The following is a 23,358-nucleotide window of genomic DNA, read 5'->3' as shown; positions in this document are numbered from 1 at the left end:
TTGCGAGCTGATGTGATTCAGCAATGATGAAAGAAGTTTTTATTGAATGTTTAGGCAACTTTCAGAGTCTGATATGGAGTCGGCTGCAGGTTCTGCAGGATCCAGAAAGTGTTTCTCCCGTGATGGACCGTTGTGCCAAAAAGTGATTGCCTGCCAGAATCTGATTTCTTCTGATTTGTGGCGGCGGGAGCGCGCACAGCAGCCCGTTGAGCGAGAGCGCTACAACGTCAGAGTTTCAGATTATGAAACTCAAGAATGAGATCAAGTCAGATTTAGGCAGAAACAACTTTTCATTAACTGTATTTGGTCTTCAATCAATATTTGGCAGGTAAAAAGACCCATTTTCAGGGGAGAAATCAGATTCTGGCAGGCAATCACTCTTTGGCACGACACCGGGACCCAGACCGGTCTCTTTATTTCTCACGTTTGCACCTCGATAATCCCGTCGGCACAAATTGTCTTTATTTCTGCAGCAGAGGAATCAGATCGTAATGCTTCATGTTTTAAATATAAATGTATTTTGTTCACATTGTTATACTTATGAGAGAGGTGTTCGCGGACATCCATAATGTGTAAGACTCAATAAACGTGTACATTGGTCTTAATCCGTTAGTATAATATGCATGACAATAAAGCAGAACGAGGAGCCGTTTTTCATCCACCAAAAATTCTGGTGTCGGTTCTTAAAACACAAACAAGAAAAGCAGAGTGTAATGATGCACTAACGCTGCCCATAAACATTCACAAACCCGTACGATCATAATAAAACCACAACTCTTCACGGAACGCAACGCAAAGCAAAGAACATCATAATATAGGTGTCAAACAGAATCCCAGAAGGGCCGGTGTCCTGCATGTTTTAGATGTTTCCCTGCTTTAACACACCTGATTCTAATTAATCATCGTCACCAACTTGTCATCAAATTCTGGATAGTTCTGTTGATGACACAGTCACTTGTATCATGGTGGAATGAAGCAGGGAAACATCTATTCAATTCAATTCAATTTTATTTATATAGCGTCTAATACAACAGATGTTGTCTCTAGACGCTTTCCAGAGATCCAGAACATGAACATAAACATAAACATAAACATAAACATAAACCCCCGAGCAATTATTATATAAACAATGGCAGGTAAAAACTCCCTTAGTGGGAGAAAAGCCTTAAGCCAAACAGTGGCAAGGAAAAACTCCCCTTTAGGAGGGAAGAAACCTTGAGCAGGACCAGGCTCATAAGGGGGGACCCTCCTGCCGAAGGCCAGACTGGGGGAGTCAGGGACGTCGACAGCACACAGCAGGCAGGTGGAAGCAGCAGCGGGATGACCAGAGGTGGGGGGGGGGGGGGCGTCAGCAGCACACAACAGTCATGTGGAAGCAGCAGCGGGATGACCAGAGGGGGGGGGGGGCATCAGCAGCACACAACAGTCATGTGGAAGCAGCAGCGGGATGACCAGAGGGGGGGGGGGTGCAGGCAGGCGGAAGCAGCAACAGCAGACATCCACGTAGGCAGGTGGAAGAAGCAATGGGATGACCAGAGGGGGGGGAGGGCCGGGAACACAGGCCAGAACGCAGCTCCTGAGGCTCCGGCCTGCAAACATACACAAAAGAGAAAAAAGGGGGGCCGGCACAAGAAACTACAGGAACAATGGACAAAAATGATAGCTATGAGATATTTATAATAAATAAAAATGGTAATGGAGAAGAGAGGCAGGGAAAAGGAGAGGAGAAGAAGGGTGAGAGGCACCGCCCAGCGGATCATGTCGGTGCCCCCCTGCAGCATAAGCCTATAGCAGCATATCTACCGCGAAGCTATATTTGAGACTAACTATTATAGTTTTGTTCTATAGCTGCGACAATGACTACTGACTCTAACACACTAAAGTTTACACTACCTAGAGATTTACCAACACCAGCTAGAGGTTTACTTAACACTAACTATAAGCTTTACTAAACAGAAAGGTTTTAAGTTTAGTTTTAAAGGTGGAGGTGGTGTCAGCCTCCTTAACCCAGATTGGAAGTTGGTTCCAAAGTAATGGTGCCTGATAGCAGAACGCCCGCCCTCCAAATCTACATTTAGATACTCTAGGAACTACGAGTAAACCTGCACCCTGGGAGCGGAGAGCTCGGCCAGGAACATAAGGCACTATCAAATCTTGTAAATACTGCGGAGCTAAGCCGTTTTGGGCTTTATATGCAAGTAATAAAATTTTAAATTGAATTCTGAATTTTACAGGTAGCCAATGGAGCGACGCTAACACTGGAGAGACGTGGTCTCTCCTGCGAATTCCTGTCAGTACTCGTGCTGCTGCATTTTGGATCAGCTGGAGCCTATTCAGCAAATTACTTGGACATCCTGCTAACAACACATTACAGTAATCCAGTCTAGAAGATACAAACGCATGAACTAGTTTCTCTGCATCCCTCTGCGAGAGGATTTTCCTAATTTTTGCAATATTACGGAGATGGAAAAACGCTATTTTACAAACCTGATTAACATATGGTTTAAACGACAAATCCTGATCGAAAACAACACCAAGGTTTCTCACAGTTGCACTGGAAGCCATCGCAACACCATCTAATCCCTTCCTAAGATGCTCTGGACCAAGAATGATAACCTCTGTTTTATCTGAATTTAGAAGCAAGAAATTTCTGGACATCCAGTCCTTGATGTCCCTAAGACATGCCTGAAGTTTAACTAACGGTTCTGTTTCATCCGGCTTCATAGACAAGTAGAGCTGCGTATCATCAGCATAACAATGAAAGTGTATGCCGTGATTCTGGATTATACTTCCCAACGGCTGCATGTATAAACTGAACAAGACTGGCCCTAGCACTGAACCCTGCGGAACACCATAACAGACCCTCGACTGTTCTGAAGAAACCTCATGTACATGAACAAACTGGAACCTGTCAGATAGATATGATTTAAACCAACGTAGAGCTGTCCCTTTAATCCCAACAACATGCTCTAACCTGTGCAGTAAAATGCCATGGTCAACAGTGTCAAAAGCAGCACTGAGGTCCAGTAAAACCAATATGGACACTAATCCCTTATCTGAGGCCATAAGAAGGTCATTCGTAACTCGAACCAGTGCTGTCTCTGTGCTATGATGCATTCTGAACCCTGACTGAAAGACTTCAAACAGATCATTTCTATACAAATAGTCACATAACTGGCTTGAAACTGCCTTTTCCAGAATTTTAATTCTTTAATTAATTAATAGTTTAATTTTTACATCTAAAACCTGCAGGGACACCGGCCCTCGAGGACTGGAGTCCGACACCCCTAAATGCCCCAAAATGAATTATTTATTCCAGCTCAGAGCCGATGTTTTCTTTTTTTATTTGTTTTACCTGTTTTTGTACATTTCTTGTTAGGATGAGCAGTTTTTAATGGATAATTATCTTCATTATCATATTCAAACATATATTTGAGGGAGGAGACGGGGCGGAGTGTTGTGGTCCCGCATGTGCGCTCAAATCCACGCTGATTGGGATGTACAGAGAAACCTGCGTGGATTTGGGCGTACGCACAGCTTTGTACATATGAATTTTTGCGGTCTTGTTAATTCCACGCACGGATTCACGTTGAAATCCACGCACTCTTAGGCTGCGTCCCAATACTCCCCCTCGCCCTCCTTTTCTTCACTAACCCTAACTTTTGCGCGTTCCCGTGAAGGTAGTGGTGTCCCAATTCCTCTTTTCACCTAGGGGGAGGGGGCATAACGAGGGCTAGGGGCTGAGAATAGCCCCTTCAAATCGAGGGATTTCAGATGCTGACTTGGCGAGCGAGGGGGTATAAGAATTTCCCAGAATGCTTTTGCCGTAGGCTCTGCGTCGATTTGACTCGCCGACCGAAGGCAAACAGGCAGACTCGTCTCAGAGAAATAGAGAGAAATAATCCTGTGACTCGTCAGATTTGTTTTGGATGTTTCTGATATAATAGTCTTCAGAAACCACAAAGTAATCCAGCTGTTATCTGGGTAATTTACACACTTTCAGATAAAGTTGCGGAAGATCACGCCAGAATAAAGGGATTTATGGTCCGCGTTACACCAACGCAGAGCCTACGTAACCTACGCCGTAGGCTCTGCGTCGATTTAACGCGGACCCAAACTCCGGAGCCGGCAGACAGAAATCTCTAAATTTCGGAGCAAATTTCTTAACAGGCGTAGCTACAACTGTTAGATTTCATCTATTAAACCAACATCTTCCTAAATGATTTATTTCAGCCAGCATAATTCTCAACAGAGCTGCAGGTTTCTCTCCCGGGGCGACGCAGCAGCTTGACCCGGCGGACACGTCTCTTCTCGGGCTGTGAGCCGAGGCTGCTCCCCGGGGGCGGCGGCTCTTCTCATCTCCGAAAACATCGGGTCAAATTTCTTAACAGGCGTTATTTGGATAAACTGAGCCCAGGTTGTGGATCTTAAGGTTACCTTTATACCTGAAAAAATATTAAAACTTAATAATTGCCATATTAACAGCGCTACAGCTGAAATTAAAACAGCTTTTGGCTCTCTGCTTCCTGATCAGGGTGGGGATGGAAACGAGGGGTAGGGGGAGAAATGGGACAGGCACCTGGGCCAAGTGCCCTAGATCTCAAGTGCCCTAAAATCTCTCCCTTCTTTTTTAGGGGTTAGGGAAGAAAAGAAGTGCGAGTGGAGAAAAGAAGGGCGAGTGAAGAAAAGTAGGGGGAGTATTGAGATTGGGCCTTAGTACATGAGGCCCCAGCCCTCCTCTGCAACCACTAGGCTACCACTTCCGCAAAATTGGGCTCGTCCGGGATTTGAACCCGGGACCTCTCGCACCCAAAGCGAGAATCATACCCCTAGACCAACGAGCCACGTACATCACCACCTGGCCAAAATAAAGCTCAGCTGACGATGCCTCTAACACTGACTCTGAACTCAGAGATGATTGTTTGAGCTTGGAGGGCCAGGATGAGGTTACTGAAGTTTATCTCTGTCACCCAGTTACTCAGATCAAGACCAAGACCAGGCAAGCAGTCGGCATCACCCTGTTGTCACAGATCTCTCAATGTCTACAAATCCCCCAGTCATCACAGATCACCCAGCGTTCTCAGGGATCAATCTTATTTTACCAGAGATCTTACAGGAGGATGCAGTTGTTTTTCAAGAGTATGAAACAGGACACACCATGTGTGACCCTTCTGACCCTGAAATTATATTTGGCCCAGACACAGAGGCTGAGTTTGATCCAGATGACACACTGATTTATCAGCCTGAAACACCTGACCTTGCAACTTTACCAAAAATGATAACAATACACCATGCAAATTGCTTCTGTGACATGATTGACGCTTTTTCTGACCCTGAGATTCTGACCAGACCACTGGAAATTAGGCGATTACTACCAGATAACTCTGAGGAAGCTGGTAGTGGCCCAGGGCTTCTCAGAGATGTCTAAAGTACATTTTGGCAGGATTTCTATGACCGCTGCACACAACATGGAAAGTTCATCCTTCATCCTTCATCAGACACGATTTCAAGACTGACACCTGGAAAGCCATTGGCAGAATTTTCTTGAAAGGATACCAAGATCGCCACTATCTTCTTATTAAGCTTGTACCCCCTTTCATTGAGGAGATGTTATTTGGAGCAGTGTACAGTGACCTGACAGAAGTCTTTTTTCAGTTCACAAGCTGCCAAGATAGAGAGGTCGTCATGCAAGCTTTACAAGACTTCTCCTCTGTTGAACCTGATGACCTTTTGTTTTCCTCAACAACAACGAATGCAGAAGAAGAGCCTCAGCAGACACCCTTCCAGGAATTCTGGAAGAAATGTCCCACAAAGAACTTGTGCAAAAGCCAAAGTTTGTAATTGATTGTTGGAGGGACATCACGAAACCACAGATGAGTCTGAATTATGAAGAGCTGACCAAGATGTACAGCGACCTTAAACCAACAACTAAGAAGGTGTCAAGGCTGTTATAGTTTCCAGAAGATTTGACGGCAAAGCAAAAAGAGCATCGTCGAACATCATCTCAGACGGTATATTAGGGAACTGGATGAAGCAAAACTTGGTACATTTCTAAGATTCTGCACAGGATCCGATTTGATTCTGTCAGACAGTATCACTGTTGAGTTCTCAGTAATGTCTGATTTCACAAGACGTCCAATTGGACGAACATGTGGAATGTTCCTAGAGATACCTGACTGCTACGAAGATTTCCCAGACTTTCGTGCTGAATTCAATGAAATTCTTGACAGCAACGTCTGGGTGATGGACATTGTGTAACACAATATGCAGCCCCTCAACCGTGATACTGGTCCAGGACTAAGACTGGACCATCAGCTGGTTTAGTCTGGACCTGCTGGTCCAGGACTAAGACTGGACCATCAGCTGGTTTAGTCTGGATCTGCCGGTCCAGGACTAAGACTGGACCATCAGCTGGTTTAGTCTGGACCTGCTGGTCCAGGACTAAGACTGGACCATCATCTGGTTTAGTCTGGATCTGCCGGTCCAGGACTAAGACTGGACCATCAGCTGGTTTAGTCTGGACCTGCTGGTCCAGGACTAAGACTGGACCATCAGCTGGTTTAGTCTGGATCTGCCGGTCCAGGACTAAGACTGGACCATCAGCTGGTTTACAATTAAAAACATTAAAATACATTTTACAGCGAAAAACCGGTTCTGTAAAGTTGTCTTTTAAAATAAAACTAACATGTCACAGAAAGGTTGGTTGGTATGAACTGATGTGATTCAGCAATGATGAATAAAGTTTTTATTGAATGTTTAGGCAACTTTCAGAGTCTGATATGGAGTCAGCTGCAGGTGCTGCAGGATCCAGAAAGTGTTTCTCCCGTGATGGACCGGGATCTAGACCGGTCTCTCCTGCAGATGAAACACTCGAGTTACAGCAACTTTACTCTTTATTTCTCACGTTTGCACTTCGATAATCCCGTCGGCACAAATTGTCTTTATTTCTGCAGCAGAGGAATCAGATCGTAATGCTTCATGTTTTAAATATAAGTTTATATTGTTTACATTGTTATACTTATGAGAGAGGTGATCGTGGACGTCCACAATGTGTAAGACTCAATAAACATGTACATTGGTCTTAATCCGTCAGTATATAATACGCGTGACAGTAAAGCAGAACGAGGAGCCGTTTTTCATCCACCAAAAATTCTGGTGTCGGTTCTTAAAATATAAACAAGAAAAGGAGAGTGTAATGATGCACTAACGCTGCCCATAAACATTCACAAACCCGTACGATCATAATAGAAACCGCAACTCTTCACGGAACGCAACGCAAAGCAAAGAACAACAATATCCATAATGCAATGCAGCTTAAATCGGAAGAAATGCCCCCAAATAAATAATTTTTTCCAGGCCTCAACTTCTGACAGGACTCTCTCCAGTTCACAGCCGATGTGTTTTTAATTTGTTTTACTTGTTTTTGCAAGTTCCTTGTTAGGATGAGCGGTTTTTAATGGATAATTATCTTCATTATCATATTCAAATGTATGTATTTGAGGGAGGAGACAGGGCGGAGTGTTGTGCTGCCGCATGTACACTCAAATCCACGCTGATTGAAGAAACATGCGTGGATTTGGGCGTACGCGCAGTTTTGTACATCTGAATTTTTTTTTTTGGGTATGCAAAAATTCCACGCACAGATTCACGTTGAAATCCACGCACTATTTGTACATGAGGCCCCAGGTGTGAAAGCACCCTTACTCTGCGTACATGTTGGGTCATGCTCGATTGTGATTTCAGTTTAGATTGTTTAAAACTTCAGCATTTCCTTTTTATTGGTATTTTAAACATTTATTTTAGCCGGGTTGCAGTTGTTTTACAAGCAGAATGTCATTCTTTAATCTCAGAAAGAAAGAAAAGAGTTTTGATTGTGACTGATGTTGCCAGGAGAAAGGAAAGGTTGGGGTTTTGGAGCAGGTTCGACCCTCTCCTTTCAGAGATGCTGTCCCTGAAGCCTGATTTAAGGTTCTGCGTTAAACCAATGCAGAGCTTACGCCGTTGCCGTGACGCCATCGTGAACCTTCGGACTTCTCCGTCACTCCATTTCTCCGTGGTGCAGTACCCCCCCAGAGCGCTAGTTGATACTTATAGCTTCCGGTTTTTGCGGTCACAGTGAATCAAAGAGATAAGGACAACTATTGTGCAAAAAACCAAAACCAAAAAAAAAAATCACACACACACGAAGAAAAGAGCGCTGAAAGTTTACTACTGCTTCACCAACCAGAACCGGAAATGCGTTGCTACCAAGCAAACCAATCACAGCCCTCTCGGTCTGCGTTGGGTCGTAGTTCCATTTTTTGGGAGGTGCAGGTCAGGCTACCGCGTAGGCTACGGAGAGACTCCCGCGTAGCCGCGTAGCCGCCTACCCTACGGCGTAGGTTTTACGCAGAACCAGAATTCAGGCTTAACTCTGCGTATATGTTGGGTCAGCTTTTCTCTGCCCTATTGTGATTTCAGTTTAGATTGTTTAAAAACTTCAGCATTTTATTTTTATTGGTATTTTACACATTTTTTCATCCGGGTTGGAGTTGTTTTACAGGCAAAATGTCGTTCTTTAATCTCAGAAAGAAAGAAAAGAGGCTTGATTGTGAGTGATGTGACACCAGTGTGTCTGAGTCCATATCAAGAGGCGAACATGAGATGCTGGCTTCTGGAAGCCAATGGACAGGTTTAGATTTTTAAAAACTTCAGCATTTTCTTTTTATTGGTATTTTACGGCGCAGCACGGTGGTTAGCACTGTTGCCTCACAGCAAGAAGGTTCCTGGTTCAACTCCCTGGCCCGGCAGGGCCTTTCTGTGTGGAGTTTGCATGTTCTCCATGTGCTTACGTGGGTTCCCTCCGGTTACTCCGGTTTCCTCCCACAGTCCAGAAACATGCATAGTAGGTTAATTGGTGATTATAAATTTCCCCTAGGTGAGAATGTGAGTATGTCTGGTTGTTTTTATATACAGGACTGTCTCAGAAAATTAGAATATTGTGATAAAGTTCTTTATTTTCTGTAATGCAATTAAAAAAACTAAAATGTCATACATTCTGGATTCATTACAAATCAACTGAAATATTGCAAGCCTTTTATTATTTTAATATTGCTGATTATGGCTTACAGTTTAAGATTAAGATTCCCAGAATATTCAAATTTTTTACAGTTTAAGAAAACTCAAATATCCTATCTCAAAAAATTAGAATATTCTGGGAATCTTAATCTTAAACTGTAAGCCATGATCAGCAATATTAAAAAAATAAAAGGCTTGCAATATTTCAGTTGATTTGTAATGAATCCAGAATGTATGACATTTTTGTTTTTGTAATTGCATTACACAAAATCACAATATTCTAATTTTCTGAGACAGTCCTGTATATGGCCCTGTGATGGACTGGATACCTGTCCAGGGTGTATAACTCTCGCCTGAAATGAGCTGGGATAGACTCCAGCAGACCCCCGTGACCCTGCTGAGGATAAAGCGGGTAGCCTATTGATAATGGAGGGATGGATGGTATTTTACACATTTTTTTAACCGGGTTGCAGTTGCAGAATGTCGTTCTTTAATCTAAGAGAGAAATAAAAACGGCTTGATTGTGACTGATGTTGGCAGGACAAAGGAAAGGTGGGGTGTTACAGGGCAGATATGCTCCCCTGTCCCTGAGCTGGGCCGGGGCTGTGTCGCGCTGGTTCCCATGGAGACCGGGGGGGTGTGGGTGTGGGGGGGCTGGGGGTGGTCCACATACCGGATACGGTACTGCAGTGCCAGCAGATAGTGGAACCGAGGCAGACATGTCCGCCTGTGAATGAATCCACCATCCTCCTCCAGCAGCAGCGGCAGCAGCAGCGGGCAGTGACGGAGCAGCGGCCGCGGGGGGGGACTGAGATCCGGGGGACCGGGGGGGCAGCAGGGGGGACAGCCAGCAGGGGGACCACCATGCCCGGCTCGTCTTTCAGCAGCCCGCCCTGTGCCAGCGTCGCTCCGGCCTAGTGGAGCTGCGGAGCTGCGGAGGAGCGGAGCGGAGCGGAGGCTCGGTGCTGCTGCTGCACCGGGGGGACGGCCATGAGAGTCCGCAGTTCCCGCCCTGCCCAGCCCGCACAGCCCGCCCGAGCCTGAGCCTGAGCCTGGACCCGCGACCGGACCCGACTGGACCCGACTGGACCCCGACCGCACGGCCGGCTAGCTGCTAGCCCCAGCCCGCCGTGTCCCGGGCCGTGCCCGGCCCCCGTGCCCGGCCCCCGCCAGGCCGCATGGCCGCCGGCCGGAGCTCGTAGCTCGGTTCAGCTGAGCGGGAGCTGCTGTGGAGCTGCTGTGCAGCAGGGCAGACATGATGGACTGGAGGCGGCTGCTGCGGGTCTCCAACCGCTCCTTCCTCGCCTTCATCTTCTTCTTCTCCATGTCCACCACCTGCCTCTACTTCATCTACGTGGCCCCGGGAATAGGTCAGTAGAGCCGGGGACCGCTGGACGCGTTACAGGGGGCGGTTAATGGGATTAGGACGGGATTATTGACGGGATTAACGCCGCATGAGTTGATCATGAGCTGATACCCGGGGAGGGGGGGGGGGCGCTGCAGGCCGCCGCCCCCCCTCCTCACCGGGGCCCCTCACTGGGCTCACCGGGTTCACCGGGCCCCTCACCAGGGGGGGCCCGGTGAACCGGCCCCTCATCGGGCTCCCGGGCTTACCAGGCTCACCGGGGCCCCCCCTGACCCCTCACCGGGTTCACCGGGGCCCCCCCTGGCCCCTCACTGGGTTCACCGGGGCCCCCCCTGTCCCCTCACCGGGGCTTCACGGGGCCACCTTCACTTCCCACATGTTAAACACCATTGGGACAGGTGTGATTTTAGTCTGGGACCGAGGACATAGTTGTGGGTGTTTTGGGAGTCTCTGGTAGCTGCCAGACTAAAGACTCAGAACAGCTGTCATTCCATCACCTCAGCCCAAACATCTGTCCTTCAGTGTCTGTTCCACGGTAAAAGGAAGTATTTGTTTAAGAGCCAGGTAGACTGGTGGTCCGCTGGCACCCAAACGTTAGCGGGATGGTCAGAACACCTGGTCACGTCAGGGGTGAGGGGCGGGGGGATTACCTGAGATTAGAAACGCCAGGGCTGCCCGTGTTACAATCCTGTTGAACTTGTGAAGGAGAAATCCCTGACAGAGCTGACTAAGAAGAGTCGAGCAGCTGTGGTTCATAGAGGAAGAGTTTTACATCCAGTCATTTGGGAACATTCGCAAAACAGCAACTGCTGATTTGAAAAGGAACCAGCTTCCTTTTATGCTTTGCCTCTTCATTCATTGGCTCTGTTGAGTATTTGGGCCGCGTGTTTGTGGATCCTGCTCAAACGTCAGCGGAGCATCATTTGAGACGACGTTCAGAAACACCCGTCAACCTTGGGACGGCCAACACACACAGCTTTTTTTGCAGTGTGATTAATGAACTTAGCTGGATGTCTCGGTGTCACACGCTGGCGTTCATGGATCCCGCCCAAAGCAACGGGCATGAATAATGTTGCTAGCAGCCTTCTGAGTGAACAGAATCCGAACCGGACCCGTCTCGGTGTGGACTGGTTTTTATTCCGAGTAAATTAGTTGTATGTTAGAGTCTTTAAAAAAGGTCAGATTGCGTTCTATGTGAACAACAGACTACGTTTACATGCAGTCAAAATTCGGGTTATTGCTAATATTCCGGTTACTGAAACATTGGGAATATTCCGTTTACATGGTAATTAATCATTCGGGATATCTGGATATCTGGAGCGACACGTGGAGAACATCATGACGCAATTCCCGTCATTTCTGCTTCTTCTTCCTGTATCCAAATTCAAAACAAATGCTGCTTCGTGCAACTTTTCGCTCACCTTCTTGTAAATCTTCTATCCCGGTACTTTCTACCGTCTACAAATGCAGAAATGTTCATACCCTTCATTACATTTATGAAGTGATTAGTCTCCTCCTGGTCTTGGTTTCTCCGTGTTTATAAGAACTTCCTGGACTCAAAAGACCAGGATTCCTTGTGAACAGAGCATGTGCAGAAAACAAATTCCTGTTCCGTTTGATGGGGATATTCCGTTTGGTGTTTACATGACCCAATATTCGGGTTTTAAAAGGAGTAACCCAGGGGTCATATTCAGGTTTCAAAAAACCCGAATATGAGCAAATTCGGGTTATTTAAAAGGGTTATTGGTGTTTACATGGCCGTGCAAATTCGGGTTATTGCCAATATTCGGGTTTTAAGGGTTATTGATGCATGGAAACGCATTCATACAGTCCTCACGTTTGAGCAGATACCGGCTTCTATGTGTGAATGCGGCTGCTTGAGAGATTACGTGTGACCCGCGATCAAGCAGTCGCAGGATGGGACGGTCGGGGCGGTCGGGAACGGCGGTCCTGTAAAACGGTCCTGTAAAAGATGTCGAGGCATAAAGGTTGTAAAACCTTTCCGGTGAGCAGCGACCATTTCAAAACCCACATTCAACAACGTCACAGTAGCACTTTCATTCCCACAACACGTCTGGTGGCGTTGCCCCCCTCCAGCCCTTTGTCCCTTTATTCCCTGCTTTTAGGGGCCCTTTCAGGTTGGGTGTGGTGCATCCTGCAGTCCGCTAGAACCCATTGATTTGTGTTTGGGACCAGCACCAGAAGGTTGGGTGTTCCCAGGTCAGGGCGTTGAGGGCCGCTGGGGTTTCCCTGCTCCGACTCCGCCAGCAACCTGTCATCACGCTCTGCACAAGTCTGTCACTCACTGGTCATGTGTTACCCAGGCAAAGCTGGGGCCACATGTACAAAGAGTGCATGGATTTTAATGTGAATCCGTGCGTGGAATTCTTGCTTATGCAAAAAAAATTCAGATGTTCAAAACGCCCAAATCCACGCATGTTTCTTTGAACATCACAATCAACGTGGAATTGAGTGCACATGCGGGAGCACAACACTCCGCCCTGTCTCCTCCCTCAAGTAGATCCCTGTGAGTATGACAATGAGGATAACTATCTATTAAAAACCGCTCATCCTAACAAGGAACTTGCAAAGACAAGTAAAACAAATAAAAAAAAACATCGGCTGTGAGCTGGAGACAGTCCTGTCAGAAGTTGAGGCCTGGAAAAAATAATTTATTTGGGGATATTTCTTCAGATTTAAGCTGCATTGCATTATGAGTATTGTTGTCCTTTGCTTTGTGTTGCGTTCCGCGAAGAGTTGTGGTTTTATTATGATCGTAAGGGTTTGTGGATGTCAATATTTAGCATTAGTGCATCATTATACTCTCTCCTTTTCTTGTTTGTATTTTAAGAACCGACACCAGAACTTAAGTTGGTGGACGAAAAACGGCTCCTCGTTCTGCTTTATTGTCACGCGTATTATATAATGACGGATTAAGACCAATGTACATGTGTATTGAGTCCTACACATTGTGGATGTCCGCGATCACGTCTCTCATAAGTAGAACAATATACATGAGGCCCCTGGTCTGGATACTGCCGACCCGTCTGCCGTCCCAGGTAAATGAATTCTGGACTTATGGTAGCTCCAGCAGCAAATGAAACTGTTTGTCACTCCTGATATGGAGGAGGGTGTGCACACAATGTGTGCCTCAAGTGTAGTTGCAGCTTGTCCTCATGAGAATCACTAGACTAGATAAAGGTGTTTCCATAAATTTCCAGAACTGTCCAGAGACTGATAGAAGCCCGGTCGCTAGCGCTCCCGAGAGCATGCACACTCATGAACAAACTGCCATTAGATATAGAATATAGAGACTAGGGGGGTGTGGGTGTGGGTGTGGGGGGCTTAGACATGAGGCTGAAGCTGTGTATTTGGTGCTAAAGTGGTTAGCTTAAAGCGCTAAAGCAGGCGGCTCACAGCCGGGTCGCCACCACTCCCGGTATCATTTACAGTAATCCTTTAAAGAGTATTACGTCTGAAACAAAGCCGAGTGGTGAGCGTGTTGGGACCAGATGGTACGGCACCGTAAACAACACTTGTTCACATATTGCCCTCACTAATTCACCAGAGCACTAATTCTTATGTCGGCAATTTTTCAAAAAAGAAAAAGATGGGATCAAAGACCTGCTGACCGCTTGTCCCCAGGACAACACCTCAGCAGATCAGTGGCACTGCAGGGTTCGGTTGGACAGACGAGCACGGAGAGCAAAACTGCAAAAGATGAATAACTACAAAATACAAAATATTATCACCCACTCTGCTGGGACTACAGGTCCTCATTCAGCTCGTTCAGGTTCAGGTGAGCAGGGGAAGCAAAATCAGACATTTTCATTGACCGAAAAGGATGGTCATCAGGTCTACCTCCGGTCTACATATGCTCTACATCTGCTCTACAATTCAATCCGTTATTGCTGTGCGTTTCTCCTTGTGTCGTTTCTCCAGAGTTTGCTGCTGAGGTTCCTCCAGCTTCCCGTTTGACCTAATAATGGTCCCTTTTCACCTGATGGCTTCTTAAATAATTTATAAGGCTGCTCGTGTTACATCTAAAAACCTTCATGCTACCTCTAGAAACCCCAGCCTTTCAAAAATAAGTATCCCAGTGGCAAATAATGACAGATTTCTGACAGAAAGGTAATGGCGCACAGTTAGCTCAGTGCAGCTACTCACATCTCCATCTGATGACTCAACACAGGAAGTTTCAAAGCCTTATTGATAACTTCCTGTATTAGTTTTTAAGAGCTGTTAAGTTTGGATTGGGATTCTGTTTTTAAAAAGTGTATCAGTGTCGGAGTCTGGACGTCTGTGGTCTCGGATCCGCAGAAAAACATGAAAAGATGTGAACTCATCTGTTTTATGGGGTGTTAGCCAGAAAAACTTAAAGGGGACCTATTATGGCATCTAATACCTATTTTAAACAGGCCTTGAATGTCTTAAAAACAAGCTTTTGATTTTTTTTTGCTAAATAAATTAGAAATTCAGCCTATGAGCCATGTCTTTATCTTCCCTTTCTCTAACCTCATTATCTATGCGGGATTCTGAGTGGGCGGGGCTATGATAATGAGGCTCTACGCTGATTGTCTGCCTGAATGACGCGATACACCGCTACGGAAAAATGGTGGAAGCTCCGGCCGGCGGAGTGAGTTGTTGTTGTTTCCGGCCAGAGTTAAATGGAAAGTTTGTTTTTTTTACAACCTGGACCTTGCGCGCACTCTGTCCTCCGTTCAGTGAGCTCTTCAGCCGTATACTCCGGCTCAAAACGGTAAGGACGTCCATCATATTCAAAGTCGTCGTCCACAACCTCTGAATTTGACAAATATTCAGACATGTTTCAAATAACTAACAGTAAACTAACAGTAGCGAACTCCAGCTGTACACGGAGCTGTGTCTGGGACGCGCGCACAGAGATGACGTCATGAGTTCAGAGGTCTTGTTTACAAACTGATTTATTTGTTACACACACAGCCCCGGATGTAGACAACAGGTCCTGGAAGCAGATCTAATGATTCTTAAAATAAATGAAGAGTTTCGCGGCAATCATGTGTTATTTAGACGCTGCATCGTCTGTGTCCCGCTGTGCCCCATTCACTACCATTTATATGGAGAAGCGGCTCGCAAAAAACCCCTAATATCTTCCGAAGGACTCCAAATGACACCAAACTTGCCTGGGTGAGTATACGACCATAAAAAATGCCAGAAATAAGGTCCAGGTTGTAAAAAAACGAACTTTCCCTTTAAGCCTGAATTATGGTTCTACGCCGTCACCGTGACGCCGTCGTGAACCCTTCAGACTTTTCCGTCACTCCATTTCCCCGCGGTGCAGTACCCCACGTGACCGCTAATTTGCAATCTTTTCCTGAATGGTTTATCCGACTTTTTCCGGTCACAGTGAATCAAATAGATAAGGACAACTATTGTGCAAAAAAACAAAAAACAAAAAAAATCACACATACACGAAGAAAAGAGCGCTGAAAGTTCACGACTGCTTCAAACCGGAAACCGGAAATGCGTTGTTACCAAGCAAACCAATCACAGCCCTCTCGTCTGCGTTTGGTCTGCGTCGCATCGACGCGTAGTTACAATTTTTGGGAGGTGCACGTCAGTGACGGCGTGGGCTACGGCGTGTGGTACGGGTTGACGCGTACCACACGGCGTTGTTTTGACGCAGAACCATAACTCAGCCTTTAGTCGTGGGTGTGGTTTGACGCATCGGAAGCCAACCGATGTAAATCGCTCCCGTCGTTACGCAACGACAGGAGCAGAATCTTATTGGCTCGTAGATCCACATCACACTGGACGGATCATCCGGGCGGCTGTACAGACACTGCAGAATGTGGTTGCTTTCCTCCTTCTCTGAGTTGGCAGGCTGAGGGGAGACCACTTTATATATGTTAAAGCAAGAGAAAACCTGGTTTTCATAATAGGTCTCCTTTACAATTAGCCGTGAACCCTCGCACCCAATTTAACATTCTTGCCAGTCGTGTGTATTTTTAGATGCCGTGCACATCCCTTAACCCTTAACCAAAGGTGGTCGTTCTATGTCCAGAGATGAGTCTAAAAGATCTTGAGGCTCGTTTTGTTTTACCCAGCTGATGTAAAACTTGATCTGGTCTGGTGTTCGTACAAATCCTGCTTCGCGCAACTTTTCTCTCACCTTCTTGTAAATCTGGCTATCCCGGTACTTTCTACCGTCTACAAATGCAGAAATGTTCATATCCTTCATTACATTTATGAAGTGATTAAAGTGATTAGTCTCCTCCTGGTCTTGGTTTCTCCGTGTTTATAAAAACTTCCTGGACTCAAAAGACCAGGATTCCTTGTGAACAGAGCATGTGCAGAAAACAAATTCATGTTCCTTCTGATGGGGATATCCCGTTAGGTTATATACATGACCGAATATTCGGGTTTTAAAAGGAGTAACCCAGGGGTCATATTCAGGTTTTTAAAAACCGGAATATGAGCAAATTCCGGTTATTCAAAGGGGTCATTGGTGTTTACATGGCCGTGTAACCGGGTTATTGCTAATATTCTGGTTAGAAAAGGGTTATTGACTGCATGGCAACGTAGTCATTGACTCTCCCCCTTCTGCTGGGATCTGCAGTGTTTCCTCCAGACTGCTCTGCTCATGCTGCCCCCAGTGATCCAGCAGAGGTGCCGTCCTCCCCAGGCGCTTCGCCGAGGCGTCCCTCTACTCCCAGCAGCCGTCCCTCTACTCCCCCAGCAGCCGTCCTTCTACTCCCAGCAGCCGTCCCTCTACTCTCCCAGCAGCCGTCCCTGGGGTCTGATCCCCGGCTGCTTTATCTCACTGGCACAGTCTGGATCAGGAGTCAGCAACCCAAGGCTCCAGAGCCGCATGCGCCCTAGTGGCTCCTGGAGCTATTTTCTGTTTTTTTCGCTTTCTCTTTTCCTTTTTTTCTTTTTTCTTCTTTTTTCTTTCCTTTTTAATCTTGACATTTCGACTTTTTTCTCAACATTTCCACTTTTTTTCTCAACATTTCCACTTTTTTCTCAAGATTGTACTTCAACATTAATCTCGACATTTCGACTTTTTTCTCGACCAATCAACTTTTTTCTCAACATTTCGCCATTTGTCTTCATTCTAAGGCTTATACAAGACTTTTCATTTTTTGTGGCTCCAGACATATTTGTTTTTTGTGTTTTTGGTCCAATATGGCTCTTTCAACATTTTGGGTTGCCGACCCCTGGTCTAGATGAACGGCCTCAAAGTTTCATGTCATAGTTCCTGTGGGGGAGCTGCTGGAGTTCAAGTTCAGTATCTTTATTTTCTGGTATCGGTGGTTTTTTTTCTTTGGGAACGTTGTTGACGGCGGCTTGGTCTACACGTGCTGACAAAGTCAATTAATTTTGACCACTTTTCATAAAATGAGCCCGTTTGCTGGTTAAAAGAGATGGTAACCTCTTTAATGTCGTGATTAAAATTATACATTTAGCCAGCTGAGTGGATCAGATATTGTAAATCGTGGTTGCTGGTGCTGTTTTACCTCAGAAGGTAAAATGCTCATTAAAGACGTTTCCGCTGCACCCGGACCAGTCGTGTCACACTCTGCTAATAACTGTATCAGAGCATTAAACACTAGATCATTGAAAATCCACCGGCCATGGATTTTCTTCCCTGAAGGTAAAAGTGTTTATATTTCGCTACATTTATCCACATAATGTTGCTTTTCTGGGCTGATGGTGTTTTGTGACATTTTTCTACCCGTATTTCTTCCACTTATGGGAGGAAGTGGTTTTCTGCTGTGATTTGCTGATTGTTCCTTCTTGTTGTCCCAGCAGCTTCTGTTTTGTTGCTATGCAGAGTATTTACCTTTAGGGAGGCCTGTATGCATCTGTACAGCCTTGATATCATGTCTCATCCCCTCTCCGGGTCTCCGGGTTGTTGGTTGCCTTCAGTCTTCCATCATTCTCTTCTCATTGCATTAAAGGCTTTTGCAAAAAAACACACTTTCATTCAGTTGAATGGAAAGCGTGTCCTCACATGTGACTGATGTGTGCACTTTTAGGCTTTTACTTCAAAGATCACATCTGGTGTTTATAGGGCTGGGGATCCATTCAAATGTCAAGATTCGATTCCGATTAAGATTCAGAATCAATTATTTGATCCGATTCGATTCCGATGTTGATTTGGGTTAGTGTTTTTAAAACAGTTTTTTGAGCAGTTGCATGAATTATATGTGTAGTTATACAACATATTAATACTAGTATTATATTGAGATTCAACAGCAAGTATTGCAGCTAATGATGCTGTAAGGACCAATCAGCTCCCAGAATGCTGATAGAACTGCTTTCAGAAACATCGTGGGTCAGAATTACCAAACAGATCCAGGGAGGAAACAGAGATAGGACTGTATGAAATCGGTTTTATTTTGTCCCACATTCCGTTTAAATTTTTTCCATTCTCGTACTAAAGTATTTCGTTTTTTAATTTTTGAGAACTTGGTTTTTAGCATTTTGTGCAAATGTAACCCCAAGACAGTATATAAAGTAATGAAATATAGACAATTTATGCAATTATAACTGAAAACTTTAATGTTTTCATACCTTTAAACATATTTAAAGGCAAACACATGGCACCAGTTATTATTTTGTCCAACATAACAAAACAAAATACCAAAAGTTGTAATGATGAAAAAAAAATTTGATCTTTAGACATACAAATCTATTTTTAGAAATTAATATGAAAATCGATTTTAGAATCAGAAAATTGATTTTATTTCAACAACGGCCTAGGTGTTTACGTCGCTAAGTCTAAAGTATTCTTCTCCCAGCTGTCAGTCCAAGCTTTAAACACTTTTTGTCAGATCTCTAGAGACCCGTTTGAGACCGTTTGAGACCGTTTGTCCATCAGTTCCTTCTGCCGGTTTGCTCTGAGCTAAATGTCACAGAGGTACCCCAGGGCTCTTAACTGGGCCCGTTGCACATTTTCTTGGACCTTTTCTCGTCCCTTAGATATGGCAGAGATTCATTTCATTAACGCGTTATACATGTCAGTCAGCATCATACTGGGATTGTGTGTCTGGGGTCCAACTGCGTGCCAGTACCAGTAAAGCAGATCCGGCAGGTGCTCAGACTGTCAGGTGACGGTGTAGTCGACCCGTCTGGACACCTGTTACCGTGCTGCTCCAGATCTGACTCCACCGTCGCCCCCACACTGCACTGGAGGAAATGCTGATCAGCAGTTCCCAGAAAGGCCCAGTCAGAGCTGCAGCAGGACTGGTGGTGGAGACGTACGTTTGTGCTGCAACACCACTGGCCTGGAACTGCAGCTGCTCAGCCGTCAACAGAGACGGGTCCAAACGTCCATGTTCAGGTTCGGATCAGATAGGCAAGGCAAGTTTATTTGTATAATAGCACAATGCACCACAAGGTAATTCAAAGTGCTTTACATCAATATTAAAAGTGGCAAGACACAATTAAACAATAAATAACAAATAAAATGTAATAAAATGATAAGAAAAGAAGTAAAATAATAAAAAGCACCAGTTGTTAAAAAGTAAGGGCAGTAGAGTAAAGCAGGTTCATCTCATTCTTACACTGGCAAGAATTACGTTTCTATACGGTCAAAACCTACAAAGACCAGGATTACAAAAGTAATCTGTAACAATTCGTACGGTGAATAAAATCAATCTGACAATTCTACATCACAATGCCTGCATTCAGGGCTTATCCATAACTTTGCGCGGTTTTCAAAAATCACAAGTATTAAATTAAGAGTACGCTTGGATAACAAAGGAAACAAAGGAAAAAGTAAGGACAGTAGAGTACCGCAGGTAAGTATTTACTTTAAGAGTACGCTTCAGTAAACAGTAATGTAATGATAACTAGAATCAACTCTGTACTGTTCCCCCCGTCCTTCGCTGGAAGAGGGGTTTATGTTCAGCTGCTGCTGGGTATAATTTTACACGATGGAACAGGAAACAGATGTGAGCCAGTAACTGAATCCGCCTGGTGGACTAACATGTCTTATTTCTCGTTTTCCCATCAGCCAACACATACTTCTTCATGGTGCAGGCCCAAGGAATCATCTTGAGGGACAATGTCCGGACCATCGGCCAGATGATCAGACTGTACACCAACAAGAACAGCACCCTCAACGGGACGGGTAGGTCTGCACCCCTCACTGGAAATCATCGTGTCGTGGCCCTTTGTGCTTCCGTGTTTGTGCGGTTGCATGAGGCTCATGTTCACACCAGTTCAGCTGGTTTGGTTTCCTACGGTCCTCCCAACAACAGAACAGTCAGCCCTGGATGGAACGGAGGGCTTTTCCTCCTCTAACCAGATCCCCACATCGAGGATCAGGATCAGGGACTTGTTTGAATTAGTGGACCACAGAATTCTGCAAATTATGTGGAAAATTCATAACATTCAATATATCAATATATATATATCAATATATAGCAATATACAGACAAAAATTGAAAAAAGAGAAAATAAGTATAACTTAAAAGGAACAGAGATCTTAAAAAAAAAAAAATAATTCAGGACAAAATTAATGGAACATTGTGATTCTGTAAAAGGTATAAGTTCATGGAACAATCTGGATACAGAAGCTGAAGAATGCAAATCAAACATTACATTTAAAAGAATAATAAAAGACAGTTTGATGAAGAAATATCATGATAAATTATTAAATTAAGTTAAGGCGACTTCTACTGGGATGTTGATTGTCCACCGTGCTGCTGTTGTTGTTGTTGTTGTTGTTGTTGATTTGGATTCAGGAAGAAGAAGCAGAAATGACTGTAATTGCGTCATGACGTTCCCCATGCGTCGCTGGTTTGATCCAGATATCCCAAATGATTAATCACCATGTAAACAGGGATAACCCTGTTTGCTCACGCATGTAAACAGATTATTCCCAATGTTTCAGTAACCGGAATATTGACCTTAACCCCAATCTTGACTGCATGTAAACGTAGGCAGTTAGGGTGGATGTAAGGGCTTCTCTAACGCTGTTCCTGTGGTGCTGTGAGCATGGCACACGTGCGCCCAGTGAGAACCCGAGCCGCTTTATTTCCAGCCTGGGTACGGAGTGTTTGTGTGCCAGTCGCACCTCTATAGCCACCTGATCCCTTTGTACGGAGGATGAATGCAGAATAAACCAGGGGCCACATCCACCGCTGCACTTACCTGAGACCTGAGCATGTGGCACTACGGACCAGTCTGGTGGTCCCTACTGGTGGTCCCTACTGGTGGTCCCTACTGGTGGTCCCTACTGGTGGTCCCTACTGGTGGTCCCTACTGGTGGTGTTATGATGACAAGCTTGTATTAGCAGTTCCTTCTGTCTTGATGTTGATAATCGACCCTGACTCGTCACAAAATGCCTATTGGCAGCGAGGCGTCCAGACCTGAGCCTCTGGACATCTTTCTGGACCTCCACTTTTCTCAGGACAGGATGTCAGTTTGCAGTTAAAAACAGTTTTCACAACTAACAACTAGGGCTGGGCGATATATCGAGTATAGTCGATGTATCGGCTACTACTCTGTGCGATGTACAAAATGACTCCATCGTGAATATTCGAGTATAAATTGTCACGCATTTACTTTTAGCCGCGGGCATTAAATTACAGGCTTTTCTCACTCTCTCGTCTCGTCTCCCCTTCTCTGAGACTTAGAACAAGTGCACCCTGTTAGATACGTCAGTCACGTGCTGTCGTGTGTGCATCGTCATACGCCCCCGACCAACTGCTGGTGTTGGCGCTGCTGTCTGGCACCAGTCACTTCCACCACGCTTTAACTTTAACTTAACTTTAATTTTCCCAAACTCGGCCCGTTTGCGCCGTGAGCTCATCCGCGCGGTTGCTACGGGCGACGGACTCTTTTCAAAGCAAACCAGTTTAGTAAAGACGGGAGGGGATGTTTTCTCCTCGCACGGTTCTCCGGAGAGCCGAGGAGCCGCTCAGCGCGACACGCGCAGCCGAGCCTTTAGGCTGATTTATGGTTCCGCGTTACACCAACGCAGAGCCTACAGCGTAAGCGCACGTTGCCGCGTACCTTACGCCGTACCCTACGGCGTAGGCTCTGCATCGATTTAACGCGGAACCATAATTCAGGCTTTTCTCTTTCAGAACTGAGAAATGTCACCTAGTATTGCTTAAATGTGGCCACATGAAATCAATCACTATGATCCAAACAAAGTCAAACAAGACTATATGACGTCATATTTCTAAAAGTAAGTGAAAGTGATGCAAAGTAAAGGAGGAGAGGATGAAACATTGCAGTCCCTACACCTACAATAGTCTTAATATAAAGGTGCTGTAAGGGCCCTCCTGCTCAGAGCAGCTCATCCTGGTAAAACCAGGTAAAACCTGGTCATCCTGGTAAAACCAGGACCAGAACATGTTCTTAGCAGATGTTCTTCAGACGGGGAGTCAGAGATGCAACGTGCTCTTTCTGTTTTGAAATTACACTTTTTGTTTGTGCCACTCACTGCTTAGTAACTGTTTAATAAATACAGTTTTGGTAAATTTGACTTATTCCCCCTTTTTGCATGAAAGTTTAAAATGAGCATATATTAATGCAGTATGAACAAGAATGTTTTAATGTAGACATATAGAATCATCATACTGGTGTGATTGTAGGCATCAAAGTGTTAATTCAAGGCTAAGGCAAAATATGGAGATATATATCGTGTATCATGACATGGCCTAAAAATATCGAGATATTAATAAAAGGCCATATCGCCCAGCCATACTAACAACATCTTTGAACTCCACATGTGATGCTGGGCGGTGGTTTTGACGGTCCTCTGGTTTCTGTCCCACCTTACCTTGCAGACTACCCGGACGGCAGTAACTCCAGCGAATACCTGGTGCAGCCAACGACGTACCTCCCCGAGAACTTCACCTACTCCCAGAACCTGCCCTGCCCAGAGCGACTACCTTCTATGAGTCAGTACATCTCCCTGGGTTTCTGTTGT

The 23,358-nt window shown here is 45.3% G+C and overlaps 1 protein-coding gene and 1 non-coding gene across 3 annotated transcripts in view; one reads left to right on the top strand and one right to left on the bottom strand.

Annotated features, from left to right (window-relative positions):
- Positions 1 to 4,772: 4,772 nt before the first annotated feature.
- Positions 4,773 to 4,844, bottom strand: trnap-ugg (transfer RNA proline (anticodon UGG)). The gene has a single exon. It is a non-coding gene; the product is annotated as a tRNA-Pro (tRNA).
- Positions 4,845 to 9,889: 5,045 nt separating this feature from the next.
- b4galt6 (UDP-Gal:betaGlcNAc beta 1,4- galactosyltransferase, polypeptide 6) overlaps positions 9,890 to 23,358 on the top strand; it is a 29,141-nt gene continuing 15,672 nt past the window's right edge. For both annotated transcript variants that reach the window (XR_009783916.1, XM_061737380.1), the window contains exons 1-3: positions 9,890 to 10,427; positions 20,427 to 20,543; positions 23,216 to 23,329. Coding sequence is in view for 1 of the 2 variants with exons in the window: in XM_061737380.1 (XP_061593364.1) it covers positions 10,313 to 10,427; positions 20,427 to 20,543; positions 23,216 to 23,329 (346 nt within the window). In the remaining variant the exon portion in view is untranslated. The remainder of the gene's footprint in view (positions 10,428 to 20,426; positions 20,544 to 23,215; positions 23,330 to 23,358) is intronic.

The sequence above is a fragment of the Cololabis saira genome, chromosome 13, assembly GCF_033807715.1.
Source record: "Cololabis saira isolate AMF1-May2022 chromosome 13, fColSai1.1, whole genome shotgun sequence".
In the NCBI taxonomy this organism is placed as follows: Eukaryota; Metazoa; Chordata; class Actinopteri; order Beloniformes; family Belonidae; genus Cololabis; species Cololabis saira.
The sequence above is the reverse complement of the archived record's forward strand: the minus strand, read 5'-3'. Positions and strand labels throughout refer to the sequence as shown.